Source organism: Aulostomus chinensis, chromosome 5 (assembly GCF_037954235.1).
Source record: "Aulostomus chinensis isolate RoL2024-O1b breed Wild chromosome 5, RoL_Achi_v1.0, whole genome shotgun sequence".
NCBI lineage: Eukaryota > Metazoa > Chordata > Actinopteri > Syngnathiformes > Aulostomidae > Aulostomus > Aulostomus chinensis.
Window position 1 is genome coordinate 21,259,901 of NC_141324.1, and position 16,014 is coordinate 21,275,914.

Genomic DNA, 16,014 nt, shown 5'->3' on the forward strand with positions numbered 1-16,014 from the left:
GTGGAGAACTCTTCTGTTTATTTATCAGAATGCGGTTCATGTTTGTTTGTCCACTTTGCCTCTCTTTTCCGTGGACTATTCTGGGGCGTAGCTGCACCCTGCATGTAACCCGGCTCTACGGGCCCTTCCTCCCCTCACCCTGGTTCCTCAGACTGTAACATCCTCCTTAAGCCATATAAACGAGCCAGGGTCCTCTCGAATTCGCAGGAAAATAAATACTGGGCTGTCGTTGCAGCTGTTAAAAGTATTTTAATATAGATAGGAATTTTCAAAATCGTAATTAAAGCTTATTCCCTAGCGTACATCAACTGTTACATGTATTTGGTTACTTTTTATTGTTTTAGTGTTGTTTTTATAAAATAAAAATTGTTTGAAAAAAGATAATCATCAATACAATGACATGTTTTTCTCGGGCTGATTTGTAATTGAAAAGAGAAAACACCGGAAAGGCAGATTTCACTGCACAATGAAAACTTCTAATTCAAGTACTTTAAAGATAATACTTTCACTTCAGTATGGTGTTAAATGCAGGACTCTTACCAGTAGTGATTTAGATTTTTTTTTTTTTTTTACAGTGAAATGACGTAAGGAAATAAGAGAACGAGGCCCTACTTTTTAAAAAAATGAAGTTTTGTTGCGAATTTCATCCACTAGGTGGTGCAATTTCTCTCTCTGCTCATCAAAGAGCTTTTTAAGCTTCAATTATTCCGGTTTTCTTCATATTCAACCAATGTTGGCCACATAAAAATGTGCTGGTGGTGTTACGTAAAACTGTCTAACTACAACAGTGTTTAAATCACCATTTTTCATCCTGTAGTGCTGACATAAAACCAAACATTTATTTTGGTAAATTCACAAATATACATTTTTCTCAGTCCAAGACTTTTCCCCCAAAATTCTGGCTTTATTCATTTTCAATGAATAAATACATAAATAAATTGATAAATACATACATAAATTAGTCAGGGAAGTTGAAATATGTGAATTCCATAACTTTAACATTTTTTTTAAACAATTTTATCAAATAAGACGTCCTTTCTTACCGGCTTTTTGTACGGAGGTTTGTGCAATCACCTGTCCATTAAGGGCAAATTCAACCACATTAAAAACTATAACTCACTGTAACCACAACATTGACAAAAGCAAAATTCACATTGTGATATCGATTGAATATTAACGTTTAGGGCGCATTTCCACTGGCTCACTTTGGCTCGGGTCGGCTCGGTACAGTTGCGTTTCCACTAGTACTGCGTACCACGTCAGTGTGGGTGGTCTCACCGGCCGAGAGTTCCCCAGCGTAATTTGTGTGCGACACAACAACAACAACGGACGACATGGAGGCAGCGTGATGCCTGTTGCTCCGTCATTGGTTTTTGCTTCAACTAAAAGTGAGGGACGACAGACAGGCACGGCTTCATGCGGCAAAACAGAACACCCAAGAAAAGTATAAAAGACTTCACCAAGCGATGACCCGTATTCCACCGAGGCCAAGATGATACGAAGTAGACGACGTAAGCAGGTAAGTTACCCGCTATGTGTTTACATCACATTTTAGACCCCGCTTGGCTCGCTTGGAACCCCAGCAGAGCAGGGACCAAAATGGGAATGGTTAGTACCGTCTTGGGGCCCGTGGAAACGGGGCCAAACCGAGCCGACCCAACCCAACCTGACCTGAAGTGAGCCAGTGGAAACACGCCCTTACTTTCACATTGTCTTCAATAAATAAAAGACGTTAAGTTTCAGAGAACTGTACGAAGAAGACAAAGCAGAATTAAAAGCACACTGTTATCATGAGTTCATCAAGTTGCATCTTAACAACACCTTCACAGTAACAATGGATGCAGACAAAGAGTCTTCATAATGGACCAATAAACTCATTCGGATACGACAATCAAATGGCAGCTATAAATCTACCTATACAGCGGAGAGTCTCTGATTGTATCTATCATTGCTTTGATTATCTCAACAACTGCTCATCCAATCACCCTCAACCTTGACATGTGTGTTGTCGGTTCCTCTGACAAACACTGTGCGGAGTCCGAAGTCATTAGGATTAGCGGTTCTCATTTTAGGATGCAAACAGCTCTTTTTGTTTTCTCTTAGTTCACATTGTGATTGAATGTCTTTGTGACATAGTCAGAACTCAGAAGAGAATTCACATCTCAGGAGCCTGAGATAAAACATGCTTAACATGCAGGAACCAGTGACCATTGTGTCCAGAAGAGTTTTTAGTGTGAAACAGGAAATTCGCCATTTCCTATTTCTTGCGTGGGACCTTGTCGCCCAGTGGTACTTCATCCATCAGTTTCTGGAGATTGACCACAGAAGGATGTTAGTGTTATTCTATTAGTTCATAAAGCTTTGCAACAGCTGTATTTGTTCAAAACTATTTATTTCACTGTTCAGTAATAACATAGGAAGTTTTTATTATTATGTGTAATATAAACGTTCTTGGCATTTTGAAATGGAATTATCATCAACTATTTCAGGTATAAAAAGATATTTCAGGACCTCATTTTTACAAATGGAAGCATTACACAGTGTGAGCCTTGAAGGGCTCTTCCATCTGTCTCATGGTCTTTAGATTAAAACACACCATGAACTTTCTGGGAAGTCTTCATCAACACATGTACTGGACACACATACCTCCAGAAGTCTGCTGTAGTAGGTGAATCCATCCTCTCCCTCCCTGCGCGTGTCGTCGACCTTGTACCTGCGGCAGGCCAGCAGCAGCTCATTGGAGCTGTAGATGGGAGCAGGGTCGATGGAGTGGCTGTTGATCAGGCTGACCAGGTATTCACGGTAATGCTTCCTGGAAACATGATGCCAACACGTTACTAGGGATAACACGATACAACAGAGCAGCTACAGTCTTGACTGGAGGTCTAGAACGGGTTCTTGTAGCAGCTAATACTGAATGAAGGCATCATACTCGCAGAGGCCAGCGTGTCCAGGTTGGGTCTGAGCTCCGCAGGCTGAGTCGGGCTGCTGGCCTCCCTCGTCCTTCTGCTCTATCACTCCACACAGACCTTACACAAGGAGAAGATGAAGAGAGATAAAGAGCAGAAAGGGAAGAACACAAAAGCTCCACTCTCGCTCTGCTGTTTCACAGTGGCGTGGAATAAAACACATCTCTTTACTGTCGCGTTGCATGTTTATTGATACATGTGTGTCTATGGAGTCCAGGCCTACCTGTCTGTGTTCCAGGAGGAGGGTCAGTGTTGAAGGTGACTCCATTGTTCTGTGAGTCACAGACAAGAGAAGAAAACTGATCAATTAAATCACCCAATGTCTTCAAGAAAGCATTTCATCAACTCACTTTTTAGATAATCCTGAATAACAGGAACCTGTTTTTACGAATTCTCGGTTTCTGCATATTTCTGAGTTTGCTGTTTTGTTTTGTTACACGTTCGTCATTCTCTTCCCTTTCAAGATGGCGCCACAGTGATTACCTGACCTGACACTGTGTCTTTCTTCCCTGTCCTGTATTTAAGGTGTTTCCTCCCTCGTGTTGCCAGCTTGTCTTTTTCACACGAGTATTCCAGCATTATTCCTTGTTAGTCGTTGTGTGTTTTGACTTAAGCGGTCTGCTTTGTGGGTCGTCCACCTTTGTGTGGCTGGCAGACACTGGGCAGCGTTCATTAAAAGCCTGCTGGCATTTTGGGTGACACATAGAGGGACATGTACGTATGATGTAGGACCCTTTTGTCTTTCTGTGAACGGAAAACTTCTTGTGGTAGCTTCCAGCACTCTCCAGAAGTTGTCACTGACTGTAGGATTTCTCCATCTTGCAGAACCTCACAGAAAGATTAGGACAAAGGGGGCAAGTCAGTGTTGTAATCTGACAGAATGACAAATAGCCAGCAGATTTTTGTCTCGGTTACTCTATGGCCTCAGACTCTCAGCTGCATCTGACTCTTGGTGTTATCCTAGACTAATTGGTTAGCTCAGGGCTCTTATTGCTGCTGAAGATGGTCGTTTAAGTGTCCGGCTCTATAGCTGGCTAATTATCATGTTGCAAAAAAAAAAAAAGAAAAAAAAAAGGGACCAATCAGATGCCTCTCTGATGGTGTTGCCTGACTGGCTATGATTCTGTCTTTACTCCTCAATATTAACAGTGGGGCAACCCTTTAGCAGAAATGCTGCCAACCTGAACTTAATCTACACTAAACTTTATTGCAACCTGCAGCCATGATCTTTACACCTGCCTTCTGTTAGAGAAGATATTTCACATTTTGACACCTCAAGCCAGAGCACCTGCAGCATGTTTTTTTTTTTTTTTTATATTCCGGTTCCAGGGAGCTACGTTGCTTCGTTTCCACATCAAAGAAATGGATTTCAGCTGCAGGTCTTCGATAAAGATGACAAGCATTACTTTTTGTTACACCTCTCTGGACTACGCGTGGTTCACCAGGGTTTCATTCATTTCTGCCACCTCTGGAACTGCTTAACATCTGTTCCACATCATGATTTCACTTCCATCTACCTTTTATGGGATTGTTCATCAGCATCTGCTTGGTATCACCAGAGTGCTTGCAGCATGTTTTTAACTTGGTATAATGTCTACTCAAGAAAGTAGTCTGGTAAGCTGCATTTCCCTGTGTATTTTACTACTTCCAGCAGGAATGTTTAGAGACCTGAAATATTTTTCTGTTGATACACTAATGGTAGGAATTCAAAAATGTGTATGCGCATGTGTGTGTGTGTGTGTGTGTGTATGTACCTGTAGTAAAGCCTGTAGTCTGGAAGGTTCCCAGTCCCTCAGATAGAAGAGACAGTCTCGAGGGTGATGGGCGTGTAGTCCAGATACACTACACTCATCCACTGCACAGGTCTAACAGGAGGACAGGAGAGGCAAAAACACGCACCGCTTGTTCAGCTCTTCCAAATGTTTCTCACCTCTAGAGGCACTGTACTGGACCTTCAAACAACATTTTTTACTGTACTGAATGAGGTTAATAAGGGAAATTGGACAGGCATTAACTAGGTTGTTTTTAACAAATGTTCATCCACAACTTAACTAGTCAATCTACTTGGAGTTGGCAGGTTAAGAACAACACGAGTGAATGAGAAGCTAGAGGTTGTAAAGCAGCAAAAAAAATTCTAAATATCCTGAGTCGATGGACAGTTTGATTTAGGACATCAAGGCCAAAAATTAAAGCAACTTCCATCTCTGAAGAAAAACTTTCTAATATATAAACCTAACCCCCACCACCACCACCACCACCACCCACTCCCTTGACCAAATCAGACTTACAGTGTGGAAAGGGTTGTTGCAGCCACTGCAGAACTGGTAACGACACTGAGAGCAGCAGAAATGCATGCAGCCTCCTTTAGACAGCGCGTACTGAAAGCGACAGTTGGGACAGGCTGGAGTGAGGAGAGAGGAGGAGGATGTAAATGGTGAGAAAATGATGGGAGGCAAACAGAGGAGCAGGAGGAGGAGAGGAGGACAGCATCAGTACCATACATTTTAATTTTATATACAGACCATGTGTAGGTTATATATTTATCGCATTAATGTTTCTTCTTGAAATTGATCATATGACTCCATCTGCCCCTCGATAAATAAGGCTTGGAGATGGTGATGTCATGGGGAAGATGATGAATGGCCGCTGAGGTCACTGATGGGCTGATTCAAAAATGTACAATACATTTGATATCAAGCAATAAAACAGTTGAGGGGTCAAATGCAGGGTGTGTGTGTGTGCGCACACGCACACATGCATGTGTGTGTGCATGTGAGTGAAAAGTACATTGTGCTGAATATATCAAGTGATGTGGTTTAGACTACAGATGATTCCACTGCTCCTCTGTCAAAGAGGGGAGGTGTTGAAGTCTTTTATAGACCCGTCTGGAAGTACACCTACAGAAAACTGCAGCATTGTAATGCCACTTCTCTGCAATATATCCTCATCATCCATCCATCCATTTTCTATACCGATTATCTGGGCCAAATATTTGGAACACTATATTGTGTGTGTGTGTGTGCTCACTGATGCCGTTGTCTCGTAGGTATCCAGCCAGGCCCTGACGCTGATACTCCGGATCATTCTCTCTCTTCCAGGACTGATACTGTTCGCAGGACAGACCTGCATGCTGAGACTCCCACTGCACAAGGACGACACAGGAACAAAAGGTCACATCAACATCGGCTCCATCCTGTTAAATAGATGCTTTTAAAATAGAGCCTGTGTTCTGTTGAATACACATTTAGCTGACACGGACTACATAACTAAAATAAACAACTGACAATCTGTATCACTCTGATATTGCTGTCATATTACCTACTGTAAAGATTAAAGATTTAATATACTAGAAAACAATGAATACCACAATGTTACTTATTTCCCTTGAGGTGAGGCCCAGAGAGGTGAAATAAAAATCAAAGCAGTAATCAGAATAACCATCTCCCTCAGTGTGCAGTGTTCTTAAAGGTCCAGTGTGTAAGACAGCTGTTTTCATTTGGTTATAAGCAGTTGAAACAAAGACTATTTGTGGTTAGAATCAGCCTTTTACATGTTAATGTACATCAACAGCAGATCCTCCTCCATGGAGCCACCATCTTAAATCTACAGCTGCCAAGAACAGAAAACCATCACCTTGGTGTTCTCGATGCTGCAGAGGTTGCTCGGGCTCATTCTCTTGTTTCTTTAATTCATATTTTTACTTTAATCTGTACCCTGCTAGACCGTAGCAGAGCCTTTGAGAAGGCAAATAAGAATGAAATGCGGGATTACACAGCACATGATTGATTCTGGAGGAGTGAGAGGCTGCAATCTGCAGCTTCAACACTAGATGTCACTAGTTCCTACATGCATCAAATTCATCTGTACCAATGACACTAAAACGCTTTCCACGCAACCTGCGAGCAAAGAGGAATTCACTGAAAGTCCAAAGTTAAAGCTTTTTATTCTTTGTTTATATACAGTAAATCTAAATCTCGATAGTCATTTCAATAGAATCAACAGATTTGTACATACATTGTCATATTACATGGCTGGAAATTCAAAAGAACGGGCAAATGAATACTTACAGGTTTTTTACACTGAGCACAGAAACTGTTACGACACTGAAAACAGGTGACTTTTAACTGGTCTCCATCATAGATGAACCCGTATGAACACTGTGAAGAGGAGAGGAGATGATATCAGATATTACAGATGTGTACTTCTCCGTCTGTATTGCAGAATGACTCACTGTGTACTCACATGGCAGCACCAGAGGAACTTGGGGTCCTTAATAAGGGCCTGTTCTGTCAGCTTCTTATGGAAGAGCTCGTAGACTTCTGGCTCCAGACATTCTCTCAGCTAGAAAACACATTTCCATAAAACATGCAGTGAATCAGTTATTTGTGCCCTCACCAAGACCTGGAAAGTAAATCTCTTCAAACTGGCTTCTACATCGCAAAGACTTCTTTTTAAAATGCTACTGTTGGATTACCCAAAATGCAGTGAATTTCCAAACATGGAGAAGCAGAATTAAGTTTTAACATTTCATGTATTTGGAAAGAATTCACAAAAAAACTAAAGTTTACTGCAACTCTTTCTTTAAAATCAAGACTTGAAACTTTTCAATGTACCACTGTGCAAACTATAGACGACATTCATAACTCACGCGATGATGCTACGGTGGATTATTTTTAAGGTTTATAAAATGCTATGTATTGCCTTATAGTTAACAACTTTAAAGTCACTATAAACTAAGTATAATTAGTAACATTTCAGCAGCGCTCAAATTGATATTGAAGCCAAAATAAAGAAGATTAGATCATCTGGACTAACAGGTTTCTTTCTTACCATGTCACCATGTTCCCACTTGACATAAGTAAATATTTTGTTATTGTAATAAAATGATCCCATATGTAAAAACTATTGGCAGATGTGTGTCTTATTCCTTGTCTGCATCCCTACCTGGATGTCCAAGGTGGAGAAGTAGCTGTTGAGGTGCTCAGGGTCATTAATGTCAGGCTCCCAGCAGACTGGACACACCATGTCTCTGATATGTTTGTCCCGTACAGCGATGGTGAAGTGCTGCTGGAAACAACCGCAACACACCGAACACTGACAGGATGTCAGAGACTGCATCTGTGAGAGGAACACAACCATGCAGTTACAATTTTTACTCCGTAGAGCCCCAAGGCAAGTGTAAAAAAAAAATCAAATGCAGTTCAGCGCATTAGTACCTTACTATGGGGGAAGACTGAGAGGCAGATGGGACATTCTTTAGCCAGCACTCTTTTGATGAATTCTCTGTCATGAGACTCCCGTACAGCCTGTACTACATCCTCCAGTGAGTAGGGGGCGCTGTGCTCCAGGAGCAGTGACAGTGCCAGCTCACAACGGCCCCAGCTGGGTAGATCGTACACTGCTAGTAACCTCCGACATATCCGCTAGAAGTGGAAAATCAATCCAGTAGAAAAAAAAAAAGAATCACAGGTTTAGTTATAATCACACAATAACCTCAAGGGTCTCCAATAATCACCGACATAGATTTGTGAATTCTTACTACCAGACCAACAACTGAATCAGTTTTTCCACTGCTGGACTCTCATTGATACTCACCTGTTTGTCAGGGTGATGGATATCTACAGCAGGCTCTGGCTTGTCACTCCATATGCGTTCATGGAAAGGTTCCAGAAGGGGGCGCTGCAGCAAAGCCAGAGCCCCTCTCACCTCACCCCCACTTTGCCTCAAAACTTCATGACAGCGAACCGTGTCACTGAAGCCCAGCATGCACAGCTGCTTAACCTGAGAGGAGAGAGCGACATAACACCAAAACCAGACCATGAAGGCTGCAGTGATGTTACAGTACGTTTGTCACCTTGGCGACCCTGTCTCTCAGAGCTTGTCTGGCAGCTCTCTCAGTGTCGCCACCTGCTGTCAGCCAGGCCTGCTTGGCCTCTGCACTGGACAGCTGGACAACAACTTCTGTTTTAGTAGGGTCCACTTCTCTCCCAGAATCCTCAGCGGAACCATTACATGGCCTGTTCTGTGTTGGAGAACAATTGACTTAGAACACTATTGACAGGGACAGTCAGAGGAACATCAAGGCTCAGGGATGGACTCTGAGTGTTTGACAGTACTGACTATGTGCTCTGCTGTGGTCTTGTCAGATACAGACTGAAGGGAGGATGTTGCTGCAAACATCCTGATCTTATCTAACAGCAGAGGCAGCTCGGTCTTTAACCATTTGCAGGGTAGAATGTTGTTATCTCCAGCTACTCTCAAACTGGTGTAGACCTCCTCAGGGCTGACTCCGTTCTTCTCCCCATCCTGACCAAGACAGACAGGCAGATATTAGAACACTGAACTGAAATGAATAAAAACAGGAGTTCCAAGTGATGATAGGGAAGTACTCTAATCAGCTGAATCAGCTTCAGCCCCTCCTCCTTCATTAGCCTCTGCCTCCAGGAGTTGAGGTCTTCACGGGGGGGTTCTTTAGGTTTGATTGGCAGGGCAGGGACCCGTCTAACAGGGGAGGGAGGGCGGAGCTTGACAGGTAGGGGAGCAGGTTCAGGACGAGCCAGGTCGCACATCTCACACACTGTCGCAGGAGAGTAGTTGAGGTAGGTACAGAACTGACACACCCACTGCAAAGAGGGAGAGAGAGGGAGAGAGAGAGAGAGAGAGAGAGCGAGCAAACCGTAAGCAGTGAGTTGCATCCAATTCACAAACAAACTGGCTGCTGTAACATCATGTGGCGATGGCCTGACTGAGAGGCACTAAGCCCATTTTGTGCTCATTGCAGATGCTGAGGTAACAAAGTACCTAAATATACAGCTAAAAGTTTGACTGATGGGTGGATGTCAGGGTATTACATGCTTATGTCAGTAATAACAACAATACTAATATGAATATAATAATGAATTCCCCATCACACAGCTACAAGGCATTTGCTCCTCTTGCGAAGCTGTGCTGTACATGATGATTGTGGCGTTTGGCGTTTTTGGAGTGTTTGACGTATCAGCATTGCATTTATGACTTAAGTAGTACTTAAGTAGTAGTTAAGTAAGAACTGTGGGTCCACCCAGCAATCACATCTAATTATACACTTAGGAGGTGTTGATTAAATGTGAAGAGAAAGATTCTGTGTACTTTGATGTTTAAATGAAAAGGTTTGTCATGTGTCAAACATGCTGAAACAGTCATTTCAACATCGACCCCAGTCAGAGCAGCCAGCAGTCTGATGCATTCAGATACAAAGTCGTCAACTTTGCCTCAATTCACTAGAAGCTTTGTAAATATGCAAAGATTTTATTCCAGTCACTTTAATAACCAACACATGCATATAGGTCAGCAGGAATTGACTGACCTGGCTGTCAGGGTCACCGGGCATGCCCAGTACAGGGGCAGGTGGTCTGGGGGGTGTGATAGGAGGGTGTGAAGGGGTAACTGGAGGTCGTGTAGCCAAACGAGGTCTCTCACACACCTCACACAGTATGCTACTGGCTGCATTCATCATAGTGCAGCTCTTACACTGCCACTCTGGGAAGAAACAATAATATGCTGTACATACATCGGTTTATTCAGTTTAGTTCATGTGTGCATCATTGCTTCCTTTTAAAAGTAGCGCATACATTAGGTGACCACGAGACTGTTGAACAAAAAGCTGGAATCTCTATTATGACTTCTACTGGATATTAGACAATGGACTGAAGGGGGGACATGGGATGTTTCAAAAGATAATAAAACCAGACCAGAGATGGTGGAGGGCTGAGAGTCATCAGCCGCGGAGCCGATGGACTCGGAGCGGGGGCGCTCACACTCCTCACACAGCACATCCTGGGTGGAGTTGACTTTAGTGCAGTGAAGGCAATTCCAGGTGGAGGAACTGGAACATGAGATGAGAATCTGCTACACTGTTGATTCAATTTGTGTGAACAAACACTTAAATAGGCTTTGTGTTATAACTGTGGCTACACTTGGCTAGGTTTAGCTTTAACCACAACTACAGACTTTGCGTAGCTCAGAATTTGATTGGTTGAGCTTGTTCAGGTAAATCACACTGCACAGACACTGGGACTGAGAATGCACTGGGAGTGGAAAGAGATGCACCTGAGCAGCAAAGCAAGTCACTTCACAGGCTCGAGGTGCTGACAAACACCTGCTGAGGCCTTGACAGGGAAAGACATACATTTTGAAGAAGCCCTGTGACACACGTTTTTTTTAGTTGTAGTCAGAAACTGCGCCGGTTTTCAGTCGGTGCATCTGCAGTTTGTATGTGTCCAGACTAACCTGTGATTATTCCTGCTTTTGGATGATGATGATGATGAGACAGCAGTCCGGCGATGGTTGGCTCTCTCTGGATAGGAGTGGTAGAGTCTGTCGCATTCTGAACACAGCCCTTGGAGGCAGGTGACGCAGTGGACAGAGATTCGAAATATTCCACAGATAGTGCAGTTCTCTGAAACAGAGCGCAATAACACAGTTACACAAACAGGGAGCAGGGGGACACAAATAGCTCCCAACTTCCAAATTGAAAATGATCATTGAGCGCATCGCATCTGCTTCATCTCATTATTGCAGTTCTGCAGACGTCCTGATAAATCCAGAGCTCCATTATGTGAGCTTCCTCCATTGCGCTCTAATGTATTGTTGTTTCTTAGAATTGTTTCCTTAAATTATTGAATCCATTATTCAAATAGCACTGCATCAAGGTGCACCTGGCTCTAAAAAGAGTCAGGGAGATTACATTCTGATTGGTTTTATTCACGTTACTCTCAATGAATGCCTGCAACCTATTTCGATGATCACCACTTTTCCTCTGTGTAACGGACTTTCCACCCAGCTTGTGGATGCTGTCGTTAATTTGAACGAATCGGACTCATCCTAAATGCTACAGGAAGACAATGCACTTAAGACCTGTGACATGTGAGACATAAATTGTGTGTGCGCAGAGTAACAACACTGCGGTCTGTTTAGTGATGGACACAAATAAACACAGAGGTAATAAAATATTCAGCTGCGTTGCTTTTTTCCATTTTACCTGGATGTTTGCTTGAGGAGGTGAACAAGACCTGAATGGACTTGAGGTTTTGGCGGTTGGAGGACAGTGAGTGGCCATGGCTGCTCTCCCTGGCGGAGTGATGGCAGAGCGGGAATGCAAGTGACTTGGTCTGACTGTCTGAATTGCATGAAGTGAAGGAGGAAGAGGAGTGGTAGATCACCGCATCAGTGTTCAGGCCCACATCCTTAAAGCAGAGAAGGACAAAGAAGAGTTGGCACCTCTTCGTGAACATTTAAAAAAAACAACAACACATATGGTCATTCAGTGTAATGAGATACCAATTCAAGCATTTCACCAAAATAAATGGCTCATTAAACCAAGACTAAGTCGACAGCTGTGTCAGTTCCTGCGTTTCATGTGTGCGGGGTGTCAGTTGGACATCACCCGGCTCAGCCAGAGCGGGAAAATAATACCCTAAAAAAAGAACACAGTAACTCTGAAAACCTGAAAACGTTTAGGATACTTCCAGCTTGTGAGAAGGTCTCAGTGAAAAGGCATTCCACTGTGTCACTGCACTCTAGGTGTAAACTATGAAAATAAGCTTAATATAGTGAAGATGTCCCCTATAAAATGACAAAAGCCTAAATGAAACGAATATATACATACATAACATCTGTACCGCACAGAGCAGTGCTCCACGTGTGATTCAGTGCTGATTTAAGCTGTAATACAGAGTTTGCTTGTATATTCTTTAAATGTTTACATCAAAAGCGTGTTAAATGATGGACTTTACCTTGTGTCTCAATGCAGGAATGATCCTCTCATAGAATTCAGGGTGGGGGTGGGCCTCCTGGGATGAAAGAAAACACATCATTCATTGTTTTTGGATGAAATCCAAAAACAAAAAAATCACAATATAGTTGTATAAGTTGCGTCTGTTGAATAAAACCCAACATTACAACAATTATCAAACCATGCAAACCTGAAACGCATCATTTGCAGTGACAACTTGGAAAAAAACAAACAGGAAAAGTCTGCATATTGCAGCTTATTTTCTGTGCAATTTATTGGTCCGTCCATGCAGGGAAAGGGAGCTGCAGCGTGCCAGTGTTCCAGTGTTTAAGTTGTTCTACTATCATCTGGTCCAGCACCTGCCGTGTTTTTATCCAATTTGCAGGGACCCTCCCTTTTTCTGGAAGTGTTTATGTACATTTTTAACAAAGATATGAATAAGGATGGTCAAGTGCTTCTGTTGCATATTATACATAATCTGACATTCTGAGGAAAAGAGTTACAGGAATTTTTCTGGAGTGAGCTGACATGTTAAGGCTTAGTTATTGAACCTCTCCTGCGAGTACTACAAGCAGATGAAGAGGATTCATTTTCTCCATCACTGAAGTGTAACTTGCTGTAAGAGACACCTTGAGGAGCATTTCTAGCTCCATCCTGAGGCTCATCACTTCTAGCGTTACTGCAGCAACTCTGCCAACATCAGGATCGGTGACATCATCAGGGAAGCTTAACCCATCTTGCTGTTGATTGGAGTAACCATAGAGACAGAGCACAGCCCGTCCTCCCTGAAAGACCAAAGAACAAAGAGGGTTCGACGTGTTTTCTCAGACTGGTGGGGGGAAACTGGGTGGATTCATTTGGGGTTATAAATTTGTTTGATACTGAATATGTTATGTTATACCGCATTAAATGTACTTGAGATTTTTACAGGTAGATTTTGTGTATTTTAGTATGTGAAAAAAAAAGGAATGAGCTACTCTTAAACACATTCTCTTGTTTCTACAGTTGGCTGTATTGAGGAATTCAAGAACTGAACTTCTTCTTTAACTTTTGGTGTAAAACATTACTTTATCTATTTCCTTACCTGGATAGCGTCGACAGTGGCCCTGAACACCGGGTTGTTGTGTTTCACAGTTCTCCAGTACTTCGGCCTGTTTGGATTTGTCAAGTTACAGCCGTATTTCTCCAGGATGTTCAACGCTGTAGACAAGCGCTGGAGGGATGAAAGAGTCTGAAGAAGAAGAAGAAGAAGAAGAAGCAGGTAGAACCGTAAACTAGACAAACTGAACAGTCTCAACATACACAAACTGGTTTAAAGGGAGGTTTGGGCTTTATTCTTTCAACTTCTCTCAATGAGTGAAAACTGTAATTGCTGCACAACCAACAGAATAATTGTGAAGATGTATCCACCCTTGGAGGTTGTGTGGATTGATTTCCAGTGGACACTTCCTGATGGAGAAATCATAAGCATACATCTTACTTACCTCTTTCCTGTTGCTGCCAAAGCTGTTTTCTATGACCATGGTCTCTGCTGCTATGTGGTGGTATTTGGAGCAGGGGGGTAAAGGCAGATTAGCCATAGCCATGACCCCAGCCCGCACCTCCACCACCCGGCCACCGGAGTACAGACACACTTCAGCCCGACTCCGCACCTCCTGCAGCTGCTCCGACAGAGACGGCATCTTACAAACACAGACACACGCATGTGTTTATTGAAATATATTTTCTGAAATTGATACTTGGTGCTTTTACTGGCTCATAAAACAGAGAAGATGAATATCTATCACAAATCATTGCAAAATAATATTGACTGACATAAAAAAATTGATTTGATTTTAGCCCCTAATGCTGATCAGCATTAGCTCAAAAAACAAATTCAGTATCAATCAATTTGTAGTTATTATCACATGTGAAGTGAGGCTACTGTTCTTTGGACTGATGATGAATGAGTTTATTGTTATACTGTAAATGAAATCCTGAAATGATCACATATCTTTCACACGTGTTCCCCATCGAGTGTTAAATAGCCGATAAATCAATGCCAGAATTGTGTTCTTTCCTACAACCACCATCAGACCTAAAAATCCTTTCTAGGTCACACCTTTAATAACACAACAAAGATTAATTTTGTCATGTCATATCCTTTAGAGGGTCCAAAAAACAAAAACTGCATGCTTCACCTGCACCTTCAGTAAAATAATTGGTGCTATTACAGACTTGAATAAAAGCGTGGCTGAACTTGAAGAGGGGACGCACTCTCTCCAGGTATCTTCTGTTAACTACACTTAAAGCAGCTGTTGTATCTGCATGTTGGTTCTCCTGGCATTTCGGAAAATAAACCAAAAAAATAAAAGTCTGCCTGTATCACTAAAGTATGCTGGAGACATTCTATGGATTCTTTTTTTTCTTCTTCTTTTTCCAATTTTCAGTCAAATGATTGCTGTGTGTATTCTGGCAAACACAAATCTGCTTAGCCCCCAAACATGACTTGCTTTAAACTCTCCATATTGACTGTATATATTTCCTTTGCTATGGGCAGCAATCACATCCGCTGTTAGAGAAGAACATTAGGTTTAGCTCGGACGCTGCAGTTACATTATAATGCAGTTTATCATTGCCTGCAGCCCATTCAGAACTTGTTATACGCCCGGGTGGATGTCCTGTACTGAGCTGTGCAGCAGGTTCAAAACATGCAATGTTAAATGGCCATTAAATCTCTTGTGTGTACACACATTAGCTAGCAGGCTCTCCATGCAGCCCTGTACAAAACGTAGCCTGCGTCCTATTTACCGTTGCGTCGCTCCACCTGAGAAGCCGGCCCAGTGGAGGTCGGCGGCTCTGCCGTGAAGCTGTAAGCGACTGTGCGCTGGTCCTGCCCACCTCCGCTCCACTGTAACAACGACACGGCAGGAAACGACGCGCTTCACTCCCGGCACGCTGGTTTCCGTCAGGCGAGCTGAGGGGAGAGCGTTGCAGGGCGAGAGGACTCTGCGGGTAGGACGGAAACAAACACTGTGACGCGACGTACGTGACGTCACCATCACGTTCCTTACCGGACGCTTTGTGGATTGTCGCTAAAATGTCGTCAATATTATTGTTTTTCAAAGTATTGCTGAGATAATTATTACTTTTTCATATTAAATGTTTGTGTCACATGTGCAAAGGTTTGTTGCTTTTATGTATACTTATTTGAATAAATGTAATGTGCTTTAATAGTTTTGAGGCCTGGACATCATGTTGCTATCATTTTGGTCCCAGGGTAATTGCAATGAT

The 16,014-nt window shown here is 42.7% G+C and overlaps 1 protein-coding gene across 1 annotated transcript; it reads right to left on the bottom strand.

Annotated features, from left to right (window-relative positions):
* Window positions 1-852: 852 nt before the first annotated feature.
* rnf31 (ring finger protein 31) lies at window positions 853-15,722 on the bottom strand. The gene is made up of 24 exons (XM_086203862.1): window positions 15,532-15,722; window positions 14,226-14,423; window positions 13,826-13,972; window positions 13,371-13,526; window positions 12,743-12,799; window positions 11,989-12,193; window positions 11,238-11,406; window positions 10,700-10,833; window positions 10,315-10,487; window positions 9,359-9,592; window positions 9,090-9,275; window positions 8,824-8,991; window positions 8,565-8,750; window positions 8,186-8,392; window positions 7,914-8,087; window positions 7,212-7,310; window positions 7,037-7,126; window positions 5,997-6,111; window positions 5,258-5,370; window positions 4,724-4,834; window positions 3,193-3,241; window positions 2,933-3,029; window positions 2,647-2,812; window positions 853-2,308 (listed from the first exon to the last, which is right to left on the bottom strand). Exons 2-24 carry the CDS (start codon window positions 14,421-14,423, stop codon window positions 2,258-2,260), a joined length of 3,285 nt encoding a protein of 1,094 aa, XP_086059988.1. The 5' UTR covers window positions 15,532-15,722; the 3' UTR covers window positions 853-2,257.
* Between the last annotated feature and the right edge of the window lie 292 nt (window positions 15,723-16,014).